General features: G+C 51.9%; 6 protein-coding genes across 6 annotated transcripts; 3 read left to right on the top strand and 3 right to left on the bottom strand.

Moving 5' to 3' along the window:
* Nucleotides 1-744: 744 nt before the first annotated feature.
* N7532_003091 (arginine--tRNA ligase) lies at nucleotides 745-2852 on the bottom strand (the record flags this gene model as incomplete). Its single annotated transcript, XM_056615585.1, has 3 exons — nucleotides 745-1165; nucleotides 1236-2530; nucleotides 2631-2852. 3 exons carry the CDS (start codon nucleotides 2850-2852, stop codon nucleotides 745-747), a joined length of 1938 nt encoding a protein of 645 aa, XP_056475942.1.
* Nucleotides 2853-3982: 1130 nt separating this feature from the next.
* Nucleotides 3983-5068, top strand: N7532_003090 (phosphatidylinositol phosphate kinase family protein; the record flags this gene model as incomplete). Its single annotated transcript, XM_056615584.1, has 1 exon — nucleotides 3983-5068. One exon carries the CDS (start codon nucleotides 3983-3985, stop codon nucleotides 5066-5068), a length of 1086 nt encoding a protein of 361 aa, XP_056475941.1.
* Nucleotides 5069-5254: 186 nt separating this feature from the next.
* Nucleotides 5255-6262, bottom strand: N7532_003089 (metallophosphoesterase family protein; the record flags this gene model as incomplete). Its single annotated transcript, XM_056615583.1, has 1 exon — nucleotides 5255-6262. The coding sequence occupies one exon, from the start codon at nucleotides 6260-6262 to the stop codon at nucleotides 5255-5257; it is 1008 nt and encodes a 335-aa protein (XP_056475940.1).
* Nucleotides 6263-6635: 373 nt separating this feature from the next.
* N7532_003088 (uncharacterized protein) lies at nucleotides 6636-7292 on the bottom strand (the record flags this gene model as incomplete). The annotated part of the gene is made up of 1 exon (XM_056615582.1): nucleotides 6636-7292. One exon carries the CDS (start codon nucleotides 7290-7292, stop codon nucleotides 6636-6638), a length of 657 nt encoding a protein of 218 aa, XP_056475939.1.
* Nucleotides 7293-10927: 3635 nt separating this feature from the next.
* On the top strand, nucleotides 10928-12263 carry N7532_003087 (uncharacterized protein; the record flags this gene model as incomplete). Its single annotated transcript, XM_056615581.1, has 4 exons — nucleotides 10928-11098; nucleotides 11158-11359; nucleotides 11424-11780; nucleotides 11836-12263. The coding sequence occupies 4 exons, from the start codon at nucleotides 10928-10930 to the stop codon at nucleotides 12261-12263; spliced, it is 1158 nt and encodes a 385-aa protein (XP_056475938.1).
* Nucleotides 12264-13464: 1201 nt separating this feature from the next.
* Nucleotides 13465-15265, top strand: N7532_003086 (uncharacterized protein; the record flags this gene model as incomplete). The annotated part of the gene is made up of 5 exons (XM_056615580.1): nucleotides 13465-13582; nucleotides 13632-14044; nucleotides 14104-14513; nucleotides 14569-14812; nucleotides 14867-15265. The coding sequence occupies 5 exons, from the start codon at nucleotides 13465-13467 to the stop codon at nucleotides 15263-15265; spliced, it is 1584 nt and encodes a 527-aa protein (XP_056475937.1).
* Nucleotides 15266-15619: the final 354 nt, after the last annotated feature.

Raw genomic sequence — 15619 nt, 5'->3', positions numbered from 1 at the left:
CCTTAGCACATTAGCACACTGATAGTACTAGGGTCAGATATGGTTCTTTGGTGGGGTGGTCCCCGATGCCCGGCCCCTCAGGAGAATACGCATGCTGTTTTAGGCTAGCACGAGGAGCCACGGCGGGTTTGCGTCGGGGCTGTCCGTGTGGCGGCGACAGCTGAGTAAGACGATGGTCCCCGTGGACGCCGCATTTTTTCACAACAATCTTTTCAAAAGCCAGACTGGAGCCCGACACAAAACTGGGGCATTTCTTGCTAAGCAGCCGCTCGAAAATCAAGTCCAGATCTTATGGGTGAGTTAAGCTCGGCCTTTGGTGCCACCCGATCAGAATTGGATGTTGTGCAATCTCAAGATCCGCGGGCTCTGGCATTCTCCGCAGGATCGGATCGGCTGGGCTGGCCCGCCGCTAATGCGCCAAGACGCCGCTATCGACCGAGGAATGCGTTGGACGCCAATGGTGCCCCCGGCTACGGTGCTCACGCAGGAGAACAGCTCTCAATGGCATTGTTCTCGAGCCCATGTTATCACAGTCACAGTCACTCGGGCACGGTTACACACCCGCTACGGAATTTTCATTCGGTCAATACTTATATATCTTTGGGTAGAAGTTCATAGAGTATCATATAGCCAAAGAGCTAACTGTATTTTGTTATTGGCAGACCTTTTGAGCGCCGAATGCATCAAGAGATATCATGGAATCGGAGGATTGAACGGGGGAAGGGAAACAGGTGCAGTGGTGATCTACATCCGCTGCACGGGGTTCAGGCCCAGCACACGCATGCCATTGTTCAGCACCTGGCGCGCAGCCGCGTACAGAGCCATACGAGACTTCTTCAGCTCCGGCTCGCTGCCGATCACCTTGAGCACATCGTAGCTCGAGCTCAGCATGTGAGTCATGCGGAACAGGTAGCTCAGCACAGTGATGGGCTCCTGGGTCTTGACCGTGTTGATCAGGACGTCGGGCCACTGGGCCAGCAGACGGCACAGGTCAACGGCATGTCGCTCGGTCAGGAGGTCGAAGTTGGCGGTGTTCAGCTCATCCTCGTTCAGCTCAGACTTGCGGGTCATCGAGCAGAGACGGGCGTGAGCGTACTGCAGGTAAGGGCCGGTGTCACCCTCGAAAGAGGTCATCGCCTCCAGGTTGAAGTCGTAGCCGTTGATACTGCGATGAAGAGTTAGTGTAAAATCTCGACGAGGGGGGAGACCGAAGGGAGAAGAGAGAAAACACTTACCGCTTGCCAGTCATATCCTGGACCATGACAGCAGTGATACCGAGAGTATCGGCAGTCTGCTCGGGGTTCTCGACCTGCGAGTATTTTACCTCGTTCTTCTTCATGACCTCGTGCATCTTCTCGCCGACATCGTGCAGAATGTCGTCCAGGAACTTCACGGTACCCTTACGGGTGCTCATACCGCGGACCATACCGAAGTTGATGTGCTGGCAGCGGCTGGCCAGGTCTTTGTAGCCCATCAGCTCGGTGATTTTGAAAAGCTGGGCCAGGTGGAGATCTTGCTGCATGGCGACAACGTAGATCATCCGGTCGAAGTGGTAAGCCTCGTCACGCTCGGTGATGGCACCAATGTCACGGGTCAGGTAGAGAGGAGTACCGTCCTTGCGGACAATGATGGCCTTGCCGAGCTTCTTCGCGCCGTGCTTGGTGAAGTCGGCAATGATGGCACCCTCAGACTCCTCGGCGACACCGGCCTTCTCCATAATCTTGTAGGCATTGGTCATGCTCTCGGCCTTGACCTGCGACTCTCCGGAGTAGACATCGAAGTCGATGTTCAAGCGGGCATACGTCTGCTTGTACTTGGCGATACTGAGATCACGGAATCGGCGCCACAAAGCCAGAGCCTCGGGGTCCTGGTCCTCCATGCTCTTGAAGTAGCGGCGGGCCTTCTCGTCCTCACTGGCATCGACCAGCTTGGCAAGCTCGGCCTCGAGGGAAGAGACATCCTCGCTCTTCTCCTTCTTCTGCTTGATTTGCTCCTTCAGCTCCTTGATAGGTCCTTCCTGCTCCGAGACAATCGCGTTGACCTTAACGTAGACATCGAAGAGGTGGTTGATGGGGTCCTTCAGAAGAGCCTCCTCGCTACCGAAGTACTTGAATCCGTTAGCCAGCAGACCGTACTGCTTGCCCCAGTCACCGAGGTAGTTCATCTTGATCACATCCCAGCCCATGACAGTGTACAAGTTGGCAAGGAAACCACCAATGATGGTACTGCGCAAGTGACCGGCGTGGAAAGGCTTGGCAATGTTGGGCGAAGAGAACTCGATGATAATCTTCTTCTTGCCCTTAGAGGGGTCGGAGGGGTCCTTCAGACCCTGGTTGCCGTTGGTACCATAGGCGGCCTTCTGGTCCAGGATACGGCCCAGGACGGTCTTCGCAAGGGGCTGGCCCTTAAAAAAGAATTGCAGTTGGGGACCGCTAGCAGTGGGTTTATTGACGAGGTCGGATTCGGGGAACTTCTCGGCGAGCTCCTTGGCGAGCTCGATGGGGTTCTTCTTAATTTGAAGGGAGGGAACCTAAAGCGCCGAGGGGTATGTGAGTCCGTTTGGTCCGTCCAAGGGCGGTATCAGATCTCTTCTCCGTCTGGGGGAGGGATTGGGGTATAGTTCCACATACCGGCAAGGTCAGGTCGCCCTTGTCCAGAGTGTTTGTCCATTGCAGGCGAGAGTAGACCTTCTGAGCGTCAATCTCGGCAATCTTGGCCACCTCCTGCGCAATGTGCTCGCGATAGATATCGACAGGGTTCAGAGAGGGGAAACAGCCCTCGAACTGGGAGGTCTGCGAGGTCGACTGTAGAGTAAGAGCCTCGACGGAGGCGGGGAGGCTTTCGGACGCCATTGTTCTGTAGTGGCCGAGTCGCGCAGGGAAGCGAGGGGCGCAAGTGAAGGAGAGGTTCGGGCGGTGTGTGGACAACGAGCGGGATGGGGGAAGACAAAGAGGCACTGATCGAGAAAAAAGACGCTCAGCCGGGCCCCGCTTAACAGACTGCGACCCATATGGAGGGGAAATTTCTCGGGGGGAACTTTTTCTGCTGTGACTCAGTGAGGGCAATCCCCAGGCGGTGAGTCACGTGTTGTGACCTACGATGGGCATTGTTCGATCAACAAAGAATGACTTTTGATCGGCTGGCTGTGTATTAGGTGCTATAGTAGTGGCTGCAGATGCAATGTGGCACTAGTTGTCGAAATTACGTCAAAATTCAGCGTTGCTGCCTTGGAAAAGGTCACACATAAGAATTGAGGCATCGGTTAAAGGACCATGCACCAACGCTTGACCATATCAAATATATAGATCGATTACCCTTTTGCTGATTTTAAAAATCTTCTATAGTGAGTTTATCTCGTACCTCACACTGATTCTTTGCCTAGTAGCCTCATAGATCTACGAGTGTCACTGCAGTGTGCGATCAGTTGCTTGGTCACAATTGTTCTCTGTACATTGAAGCGTCAGAGCCCGACGCAACACAGCCCGACGCAACATTTGTGAAATAAGACTATGGAGGCTTCAGACAAGACCATTTGCTTAAACAAAATAAAAGCCTACCTTTCCTATTCGTTGAAGTAGCAGACTTAACACTAGTTGGAATGTGCTATCAGATACCACACCTAAAAGCCAGGGTGTGTGGCTACACCTTCATCTCGGTAGACATTTGGTGCACTCGAGGAAGACCTGGAGGCATTGCAATCTTTAATATGAAGGCGAAGTTTTCTAACACTTAGCGTGAGAACTTCGACGTGGCGCTCATTTTTCGTTCCTATTCGGATGCATCTAATGGCATCTATACTGTATTCTGCCGCAAACTAGTCGTGCGACCACGCGATCGGCCGATCCTCGGGGTGACGTCATCACAATGCCATTAGATGAATTCCTGCAAAAGCAAGCTTCATGCAGCAAACATTCCATTGCATATTTTTACTTCTTTGTACAACGCTCAGCGCTGCTCAAGAAATAATACTGCTAACGATACCATGGGCACCAAACGCCGAGAGAAGGCTTTAGCCAAGTCTATCCAGGCTGGACTACTGCGCGATCCAGACCAGTTCAAAAAATCAGTATGGGGCTCTATCTTGGCCTTCTTCACCCTGCATCGGATCAAGCTTCTGCGACATGAAATGCACTTGTTTGCCAAATTACGCCAAGAGATATGGCAATTCAACGAGGATGAATATCATTCGAGTTTCCGGACAACGAGCGGCCAGCCGCCGCTGAAGATGATGGGCGACTTAGGCTATTCAGGCTCGGTGAGTAACGACAATCAGACCGGTTTGAAGAGAAGTCTTTCAGTTGACAATGTTGTTCAGACATTCATCACCACGACGGATGGTCGTTTTGTGATCAAGAGCCTTCCTCGTCACTTCGAGTATACATTTTTTCAGTCCGATCTCTTGGGGCCATATTATGAGTTCATGCAAACCCACCCCGATTCAGTGCTTGTATGGATAACAGATTATATCCTTTCCCCATATGTCACCCTGGGTACACTTTGTGGATGCACCCCTGCCCATCACATTATAATGGAAAACATCTTGTGCGGACAAGCCGACGATCCAAACAGCGACAAGTGGGAAACCTACGACCTGAAGCCAATCGACTATTTCTACCCAGAACGCGATCTGGTTCCAGAGCCACTTGTTAGCGAGGATACCATAAACAAATTAGCGGACGTCTTCAACGACAAGCTTCATCTATACCGTCAAGATTCTCAATCGTTCTTGAGAGCCGTTGAAGCCGATACCAAATTCTTGCAAGATGCCAACGTGGTCGACTATTCACTGTTCCTTGTACGAATTCCCGCCTCGTCAAGGCCCCCAACTTTAGGAAGAAAAAGCCCTTGGAGAGAAGGGATTCTATCTGCAGATGGGAAGTGGAAATATAGGGGAGTCATACTTGACTTTTTCTGGGCAAAGCACAAACTGCACGCCCAGGCAATGTCGGGGGCGGTGCAGACGTTCAATGTTGTGGGTCGCAAAGGTCCCATGTCAGTCACGACGACAGCAGATGAATACCGGAGCAATTTTCTAAAGATGGTGAGGGAAATGGTAGAGGTTCATTGAAACAGAGTGGCGGAGCATGGCCATCACAGATACCAAGAAGCTATGTCAAATGATTTTCTTAGCTATAAGTACTTAAGAGGCTGCATATAATTCCAACTTTCAAGAATTCAAGTCCCAGAAACGGATTGCTTAGCACCAAATGGCTGATGGTCATTTACCTATTGCTAGAAGCTACTGACATACTGACTATACAGCTACTGTCTTGTCGCCTTTTTCCACTGGTACCTTAGGCATTACCGGTACATCTGCACAATCGACTTGAACAACCTGGTGTTCAATTTTTCCGCTGGCGGATGAAATAACAAGTGCACTCAACTGGTTCCCGTACAAACACGCCGAGTCCAGCCCGATCGCATACCTGCCACGCTGCAAACGACGCTTTGCATCATGGCCGAAAACTACAGTAGTCTTGGATACTGACTTGTCTTGCCATCGATCCCATTCCATGATCCAGCCTTCGTTTCCGAAGGCCTCATCTGGAACAAGTTTATCGTCATCATTCGACTGACGGGTGAAGCTCCGCATATGAATTATGGTGGATGGGTCCTGCTCTTCAAGTGGGACACCGGGAACGAGCCCTGCATGTACGACAATAAGACTGTCCCCCAAGGATGTGGACAAGGTTGGAGGGAGTTTGATGCGTAATATCAAAGGTAGTGAGGCAAGCCAGTCGAGGTGGAAGGTCGAGAGTAATGATGCCGTTATTTGAGATGACAGGCCCGATGTGGGTTTGTCGGGGACCTCGGGTTTGTCGAATGCATCCTCAGGCAACATGGTATCAGCATTTTCGGGCACACCCAGATCGCCAGTCATCTCCGTAGTTTGCGGTGACTGATCCTTTTGTGCATTGATTTCCGCGGCTGCATTTAGAACCGCATTTTCGTGGTTGCCTCTCACTGCACTCGCGCCTAGCTTCATCGCTATATCGACAACTCCTGGGCTATCAGGTCCTTTGCTGACGAGATCACCGACCAGCACAAGATGGTCTTCATTATTCTTATTGAAGCCGACTTTGTCCAGAAGTGACTCCAAAGACTTTCTCATCCCATGTACATCGCCCACGATGACCAAGCGCCCACTGGCAGAGCCATTTTCGGGGGTGGATGAGAGGGGTTGGAGGATTGTGTCGGCTGGTAGGTCTGAGATAAATGTGGAGATCGGGAATATCTTTTTCGTTGCTTTAATTTGTGACATTTTCCCTTGACTAGGAGGTGTCTTGGATCGGGAGGAAAGAAAAGTAGGGAGGCAATGAGACCCGGGTTTCGGGAGAGTCTTGACGCTTAAAGTATGGAGTGGTCCACAAGTACTCGACAAATGCACAGCTAACACATTGGGATGAACACCCTATGGAATGGTTGACGTTTTCTTCAAGAGCTTGGGACACATTAAGATGATATGTGACAATTCATTTTTGTATTGACCGCCCTCATCACCGCCTCTGCCTAATTACCTATTGTATCTGCTCTAAAAAAAGAGTAATCCTCATTCCCTTCACCCAAATCCCGATCCTGGCTTTCACGAGTTTTCTCATATCTCACTGAGCAGCACATCCATTTGTTCACCAGGCTCAAGACACCCATGAGTAATCTAAAACGGGAATCTCAAACACCGGTGCCGTGCAGGTCGCGTTGAAGTACGAATCATGCGTACATGTCAGTGGGAAATCCACACTTCCATAATAGGTGATAGAGCTTCCATTAGCACACTTAAGCGCATGCCCACTGCCAAGGGTATAATCCATGTGACCGGTCGAACTAGCTTCGTTCGACGATCCATAGAAAGAAACAATGCGGCCCGCACCACGATCCGCATAGCCGCAATTGGTCTCGCCGTGGGCGATATCATGGATGCGGTATCCGATGTATTCATCATGGCACGTCAGACCATCCTCGAAGTCGATATCGAGGGTCTGCTTCGGGCCGTAGCCCCATGGCTCATAATTGGGCATTCCGGTCCAGCAGACGTTCACCATGGACCCGTTGCAGGTCGCAGGATTCGGATCACACCATGCTCGGCCGCAGAGGCATCCTTGCGTGTTGCGATCGACCTCGTTGTGGATGCAGTCAAGGCTGTGGGAGCCATTGTACCAGTGGAACGTGCTCACAGTCCATGTGGGGATGGGGCAACCCTCTGGCGGTATGATGGAGCGTGAGTGGAGAGCTGCGGTGAAAGAGCTGGTCGACAAGGCCAGGAGGCCTGTCAGGAGAGACCGAGATGGGATCATGATTGGGAATTTGAAATGTTGATGTCGATCGGGAATAAGATCTTCGGTAGGATGTTTGTGGGTCTTATAAAGATTTTCGCTGCTCGATCTGGTCCCCGGATGAGGTGAGCACCATTGCCTGTTGTTCTGGGCATTGTGGGACTATACGGATCCGATTCGTGGTGATTGTGATGCTGGTGCAGAGCGTGCGAGAACGTCACGCTAAAATATTAGCAGCGGCCATGTCCGCGACACAAAGCCAATTATGTCAGCGTCGTGCGATCGGTGTGTGAGACACGCAGTGGCTATTTGCCGTCGAGCATGATCCATTGGATTCTACCAAATGCAGGGTCTCCACGTTCCTAGTTGACTAATGTGCCTTAGACGGCCGGATGAACTTCCGGGGATCGAGACTGATCTCGGGGTGAGATCTCGAGCACCGTAGCTGGAGGGATCAACTCTCGGTCGCACGTTCTCGATCCGGGGCATTTGTATTTGTACCTGCAGACGGCAGAAGCATCTGTTGGCAACGAAAAAGAAAAACAGCATGAAGAACAGTGGGCGGAAAAAGGGGAGAAAAAGCAAAAAGAAAACACAGCGATCAATCAAGTCGGTCGTCTGACTCATTTGGTCGCCACAGTCTGCCACAATTGCAGTAGCTGACAAGGACTAAACATTGTTCTAGATATGCATGTAAAAGATACTACGGTTTCCTGGAGAGGAAAGTCGGGCGCGGGCGTGTCGACGACGAATGAGACATTATGTTCTTGCATCCGAAGAGGATCGCGGGCGTGGAAGGATAAAGATCTCAAGTAGCAAAAATCCTGGACTCCTTCCGGGCGCATTCGCATTGTCGCAATGCAGAATTCGACACAATTCTGCACCTGGATCAAATAGTTCAAAGCTGCTATTGGCACAATCTTGAATAAAAAAGCATCCAGGTGCATTGCACCGCAGACTGGCCAATAGCCGTGGCGTCTGAGGGGGAGTTTGCAGTGGAGATGTGGCTTGAGGGACCAAGCGATGTATTTGGAGTTCGATAATTTATCCGCAACGAGGCTTTACAACCTCAAACCAGACGAATCTGAATGAGGTCCAATATTGATGAGATATCGATTGGGCTTGTATCGGACCACAATTGCAGTGTCGCGCAGATTGTTGCCGACCAGTCTTGCCGACGGGAATCAACCGTGGGAGCGATGGCGCAACCATGGGTGGGATCCACGTGGAAAACGTGTAGGGCATCCGAGAAAAACAAAGGCGCTGTGCTTGCTTTTTGATATGCGTTTCGAATTTGAGTCGAGAAGAATACTTGCTTTTTTTCCTTCAGTTTACTAGCTCTGCGCTTCCGGCAGAACGAGAACAGCGACCCAAGCGTGTTCCCACGGCGAGACCCGCCAGACAAGCTCGCAAAATCCGTCTTGGTCGGTATTTTCTTTGGAACCGACAATCACAATAAGGAGACCAAGCAAACTATCAAACCCTGTTTGGCAATGTTTCCGCGCCCGCGTCGATCAACCGGGCGCGTTCGGTACTCCGTCGGATGCGCTGTCCGTGGAAGCCAGACTCGTTCTGGAATGCCATAGCCAAGGTTGCTTGTTTTCTCTCTAGCGGCAGTGAGTTGAGTCGAGGGGAACGACCCAGGGTCAATCAGTAGCTATGTGCCGGGCTCATGCCTCGTCATACAGTTCCCACTTCCCACAAAGGAAAGGCAACGGGCAGATCTCATGGCAAATGTGAGACACGACCTTGTCTCTAGTTGCGTCTGAACGGAAGATCTACACAAAGGCGCAGACTATTGTTACGCCAGCGTGGGCATCCATATTTGCCATCTTCGCGATCTCCTCTCGGCTCTTCCCTGGATGACAGTGCCGACTCATTTTCGAAATGGACCCGGCCGCCCTTCCATCGCCATTGGTTACTTGGTTACCGAAAAGTCAAGTTAGAGTGTGTTCTTCGCAATAGTCTTGCTTCTGCAAAGGTAATAATAGGCCACTGCTGGAGTATGGATTGGAAAGAGCGCGAGCGAGCTAGACGGAAGTGGGTCTCTCTGGAGTGTTTTCATGTCGCAAGGTTCGGCTGCAACGGCTTCGCCCAGGTGGTTCGTTGGCCGACAGGGATTTCCGTTCCTGGAGGCTATCATATCCCGCTGCGCGGGAGTTTTCCATCAGATGGAGAAAGCAAGGCACTGTCGTACCCACGACTGGGGCATTTAACTGGAGCATTACCGGGAACACCACCTGGAAGGGACGTTTGTACCGATACGCCCATATGGTTCCACTTGCTGCGAGCTGGGGGAGGAATGAGGGGGTGCGTTCGCAGCCTTGTCAGGGGTGCATGCAGGGGCAATCTGCCATTAGAAGCATTTGATGGAAGCCGGCGCAGATCAAGTAGCCGATCACTGTACTGGAATTGGATTTCGCCGCGAGGCTCGAGAATTTCATGAAAGGCTCTTCGTTGATATATCCGGCTGGTCAGCGGACGAACTACCGAAAGCCTTATCACCCGCCTGATCTGGCAAGCGCGTTGATCGCTCTCCACCGGTTCAATGACTCGTGTGAGCAGACGATGTGGATGGAGTCGAGGCGATCGTTGCTTGTTCGTGCTGTTAAAGTGGAGGCCCATTGCAATGGCGCGGCTCATTTACTGGGAGGCTAGCGATAGTGCCGGCAATGCACCGCGAAATGGGGCCCGCGGTGGCTGTTGACTTTTCTGGCAATTGTAAGTGGATGGATTGAATGCAACGCCGGCACTAGCAAATTGTCCCCGTCTGGTGCTGGCGAGTTGCTGCGCTGCTTTTGTGGTGGATGCCAGTGGGTTCACAGCTGGAGGATGGACGGTGGACGGCGGTTTTTGCTTTTGCATCCCCAGCCAACACCAACCGTCTTCGGACAATTCGGTCCCCACATTCCACGCGACTCACAATGGGATCACCTAGGTCCCTGCATCATCAATCCGGCAAGGATTCATATGGCCAACGCGCGACCGAACCGAACAGCACGATTCAGGGGGAGAAGTTTGCCGATGCAGGGTCCCCACCAGAACCGTGGGACGAGGTTGGGCTGCTGGTCGAAGCCTTTCGCAATACGAACTCCATCCTTGCAGGACCCAATCCCAACAGGCCCCGGAGATTTGAGATTTTACGTTCGTCGTCTCGTGCAGGTTGCAGCCGATCCGATGCGACCAGAAACACCCGAGGTTGTTGGGACGGGCTAGGCTCAGGGGACAAAGCACTGCAGGGACGTTCACGAGGGGACCTTACACAGGCACAGGGTTGACATCTGTCAATGGACCATTGTCATATTGTCATTGTGGCCAGGTAAATTGGGTCTGTCCAGACACAACCAATAACCCGCGGACGTCGGACCCTCCATGCCCACCGAGCCTTTCGATAGTTCCACTCGATCGACCGCGGACTGTCCCAACCAAGCCTTTTTGCTCCTGCTGCACGTTCCCCTTCTCCACGGCACAATTTGCAATTGGATCGTGCAGCGTAGACGGCCACCTCCGCTTTTCAGCCTCGATTTTGATTCACTCGTTCTTATAAGCCCACGCGGTCCTGGGTCCTGGGGCCGGATCGTGAAGACTGGGCCCCTCTCCTTTTGAAAAATGGGAACCGCTGTCTCCAACGCTCCCCGGTCACTCTTTTTTGTATAATGTCGCTTCACGACAAGTACCCGGCCTACGGCGAGCGTGGTCCTACGGACCTGCGCCTGGGCATCTCTCTCGCCATCATTGCCACCATCTTTATGGTATTGCGGGTGTATGTGCGATTGCGTGTGAACAAATTCGGTACGACCGCGTTAATATGGTCTCTCGTTGCTTGGGTATGATATTCCGAACTATTATCAACATACAATTGGAACAATATACTGACTCAACACAGCTATTCACAGCCATTACCCAAGTCTTTGGTATCCTGTCTGTTCTGCACGGTCTAGGTAATCATATCACACTCATTATTAAAGTTGGCCAACTCCACAACTTCCTTCTCTTCACTTGGATCACCGTCTTCTTTTTCAATCTCGCTATTCCCACCGGCAAGGTGGCCGTAGCCGCGTTCCTTATTGAGATGAACGGACAAGGCAGTAAGTGGCCACCACCGCAACGCTCGTCGGACTCATCCGCTAACATTGATTTCTCTTTGCCCAGACCCCAGGATCCGCAAAAGTCTTATCGCCGTTGCCGCGCTTAACATCGTCCTCAACATTCCCCAGGTCCTTATGGTCTGGTTCCAATGCTCTCCAGTCGATGCTCTCTGGGATCCACTTCGTCAGGACCAGTGTGACCACCGGAAGAGCGTTTACTATACATACTTTGTCGGTGCCATCGCCGCACTTTCCGACTTCTACCTGGCCATTGTCCCCATCCACATGCTGGTACCGTTGAAAATCGACCGCAAGCTGAAATGGGGTCTGAGCTTCCTGATGGGCTGTGGTATCTTCGCCGGAGTGGCTGCCATCGTCCGTACATGGGCAGCCAAGTTTATTCTTACTGAAGATTCTTCCTGTAAGACCTTCATCATTTCACTGTGCGTTCGAATCGACTTACTAACTTTCCTTAGATGGCGTCGGAACCCTCTTCCTTTGGGGTGAGGTCGAAGAATGGGTCGTTCTTATCACCATGTCCATTCCCCCAGTCTGGCCACTCTTCCGCCCCTTCACGACCCGCTTCATCAAATCCAATTTCTCCCGCACCCCCGGACCAGACTACAAATACAACTACGGCTACAAGCGTCCTGGATACAGCTCGACAGCCGTGGCCTCACCCATGTCGCCCAACTTCCCACCACCAATGATCACAACTACTATTAACATTTCCTCGGCAAAGGATGGCGCGACGACTATCATACCATCTGAGACGGGATCGCGCATCTCGGACGAGCGAACACCCCACGATATACTCGATAAGAATAGTAATGCGCAGGGTGGTTGGGTAGAGCTCGGAAAGGTGCCGGATAAATATCGACGGACACGTTCGCCGGCTCAATAGGGCTTGGAGGAGATTCGATATCTTTGACCTCGTCTATTACGCTCACCACTAATTTCATGACTGATGCCACTATACAACTTTTTAATTTAACCTGAGAAGATCCCTGAATCCTACCTTTACCATGATACAGTGGACGATGATTCGCCTCTTTCCTGAGAACTGCGGCAATGGTGCGGCTTTGCGCGTCGTTGAATGCGGTGAACTTCAAGAATTGTTCTCAAGAATGGTTCTCGCGAACCGCGTAGCGTATACCCTATTGCTAGGTCATTTTTTAAGGCCTCAACATCACGATGGCGTCCAAACTCGCCGTCGCAGTTTCTCAGCGGAGTAAAGAAACAAGACAGTATGTTGGGCCGCGCATGGGGTTATATTGCCGTTCCGACATGAAATCCCTCAAGGCTAACTGCTGCCCTAGATCTAGCCTTTGCGATGGCGTAGGACAGGAAAGCTATTACCCCAGGTTCTAGTGGATGGGGCATCCGAATCCCCGAACCCCCCATCTGTTTATCTGCCGAGATTTAGCCGGCGGGGGGAAGATACCCATCATGAGAAGATCTAGTTGGGTCAACTTGATCTAACGAGCTTCTGGTATGGCTTTCATCATCTTCTTTCGACACTGCTTTTGGATATCAGTGCTAGCTCCTCTACGGGAGTCATAGTGTCGGCATCTGCCGAATTAACTTCAAAGGATACTCTCTCCCCTGGATGGAAGAAGGGGGGAGGGGGGGCTAAAGCGAGGCGACAATGTCATGAGTTTGGAACAGCTCGTAGACGAATATGAGAGACACTAACCCAATGCACAGAGAAGCTCGTGCTCTCAAAACACAAGTCTTGTCGTAAAGTGTCTCGCGCCATGGCCGTTCCGCGCCTGGGGTTCCCAAATCGGTTGGCGAGTATACGATCCAGACCACCACTGGGCATTCTCTGGACATTGAGCAATCCTGAAAGACCTTGAAACAAGCAGTCGGAAGCGCTGTGGCTCGAAACGGCAACTGGGAACACTGGTTGGCGCTTCGAGAGGAAAGGATTTGTGGAGAAGACCGGGTTCTCCGCAGAATGAGACTGCGGGTCCTTTCACATCTCCCCACGGGGTGCCCTGATTGGGGTGCTGGCGACAGGGGTGCATCCCGGTGACAACTGAATCCGCAAAGGTTAAAAGGAACCGTGTCTGCCAGAAGGAGCAGTGCAGTGGTCAAGCAAGATGGCCGACGAGAAGACTCAGGCGCACAGCGAACATGTGGAGAGGCAGCGGGCCGTGGGGAGCAACCGACAGATCACCTGGACGGAGGCCTGGCAGAGCAGGCGGGTTCTGTTGTGGTGTACGCCTTCTTCTCTCCTACTCCAGGCCTGCTAACTGATCACAAACAGGCCTCTTCATCTTCCTCCTGCCCATCAATTTCGGCTACGAAGTCAGCACCGTCGGCAACCTCCTCGCTGTAAACTCCTTCTTGAACCAATTTGGCGTCGAGGTCAACGGAACGCGCGAGATTCGAGCTACCGACCAGCAGATTCTCAATGCTGCTTCCACGATTGGTCTCTTCTGCTCGGCCTTTGCAACCGGCTTCATTTCCGATTTCATGGGCCGCAAAAAAACCATCATCATCGGTTGCGTTCTCTGCGTCGGTGGCATCATCTTGCAATACTTCAGCACCTCGATCCACGAGTTGTTTGGTGGGAAGCTGCTGAGTACATTTGGATTCGGCTTGGGTCACTCCCTGGGGCCAGTCTTTGTCGCTGAGCTGGCGCCGCCCAAGGTTCGCGGTATCTGCTTGTCGCTGGTCGTATGTTTTCCGTCCACTTGCCATATTCCAAGCCAAATCTCACTGACTGACCTTGTTAGAACACGATGATTGTCCTAGGCCAATGGGTTAACTCTGCGGCCATCCTCGCCTGCTCAGATCGACTAGATGATTCGGCATGGCGCATCCCAATCATCACGCAAATGATTCCCCCTGGCCTCCTGCTCGCCGGGCTTCCTTTCCTAGCCGAGTCCCCCTCGTGGCTCATCATGAAGGGCCGCCCAGAAGAGGCTGCCAAGTCATTCAGATATTTCAATGGCCCTGAATTCAATGTCGACGAGGCCATGGCAGTAACTACGGCTGCTGTCGCACAGGAGATGGAACTGGCGCGCACCGGCTCTGCCTGGCTGGACTGCTTCAGGGGCCCTGACGGACGTCGCACTCTGATCATTTGCATGGTATATATCGCGCAACAGTTTGTCGGTGTCAATTTTGTGTCCGGATATCTCACGTATGTTTGTTTCATTCCGCTTTTCCTACTTCTCGCTGACCCTTGGTTCTGCTAGGTACTACTTCAAACTTGCTGGGGTTACCGATGCCATCGCCTTGGCCCAGGTTGCATTCGCCATTCAGCTCTTTGGAAATATCTGCTCATGGCCTCTCGTCGATCGTCTCGGTCGTCGACCGATGATTGTTGGTGGAATGATAATCATGACGGGCGGTCTCTTGGTTATTGGAGGTATCAGTACCATTGGCTCCAGCCCGGCACTGAAAGCAACCGTGGCTTTCATGTGCTTGTGGGGATTCCTGGTTCGTTAATCAAGACCCGACTGCTTCTCAGGATAACTACTCACTCTGTCACAGTACCAAGCTACCCTCGGTGCCGTCGCGTATGCTGTCGGTGGGGAAACATCTAGCCCGTTGCTCCGACAAAAGACATACTCGATCAACATCATGTCAGCGACAGCTGTATCGTGTGCCGTATTGCAAATCCTCCCTTATTTGCTCAACACGGACGAGGCAAATATGGGCGGCAAAGTGTGCTTTATCTTTTTCGGCCTTTCACTGCCCATGTGCGTGTATCTATACTTCTGTTTTCCGGAGCTCAAGGGACGCACGGTGGCCGAGATCCAGGAGATGTTCCAAGCCAGTCTTCCGGCGCGTAAGTTCAAAAACCATATCTGCCAGAATGACGTCGTGGCTGTGGCTGGAAAGGGCATCGTTCGTGCTGCATACGGCGAAAATGAACAGCCTGCTAGGTAGTGATGGTAATTCCTGTGTTCGTAAGTTCTGACACTTGAGACATAATCCTTTCTGATCTTTCATATTCAAAATAATTGCTCAGACTCTGTAGATCCGTTGCACCGTAGCAACATTTCGGATCCGTACCTGCAGTGTGGTGTTGCCTAATGTTTGTTGTTGTTACTGCTGCCTGGGTCACATGTCTGGCAGGTTGGCGCGCTTGCCTTCAAAGCCACCCTCTCGCTTCTCTTTTGTTTTCCCTCCTACACTTTCGCGATCGCCAACCACCATCCCCTTGCAAAGGTTGTTTCACTAAAATTTCTATCTTTTTTCGCTGTTTCATCATTCTTTAACCTTTTTCCACTGTTGCCAAGT

This window comes from Penicillium argentinense (genome assembly GCF_028826775.1).
Source record: "Penicillium argentinense strain IBT 30761 chromosome Unknown utg000004l_segment0_segment0, whole genome shotgun sequence".
NCBI classification, from domain to species: Eukaryota; Fungi; Ascomycota; class Eurotiomycetes; order Eurotiales; family Aspergillaceae; genus Penicillium; species Penicillium argentinense.
Note: the sequence above shows the minus strand (reverse complement) of the source record. Positions and strands in the feature narration are given on the sequence as shown.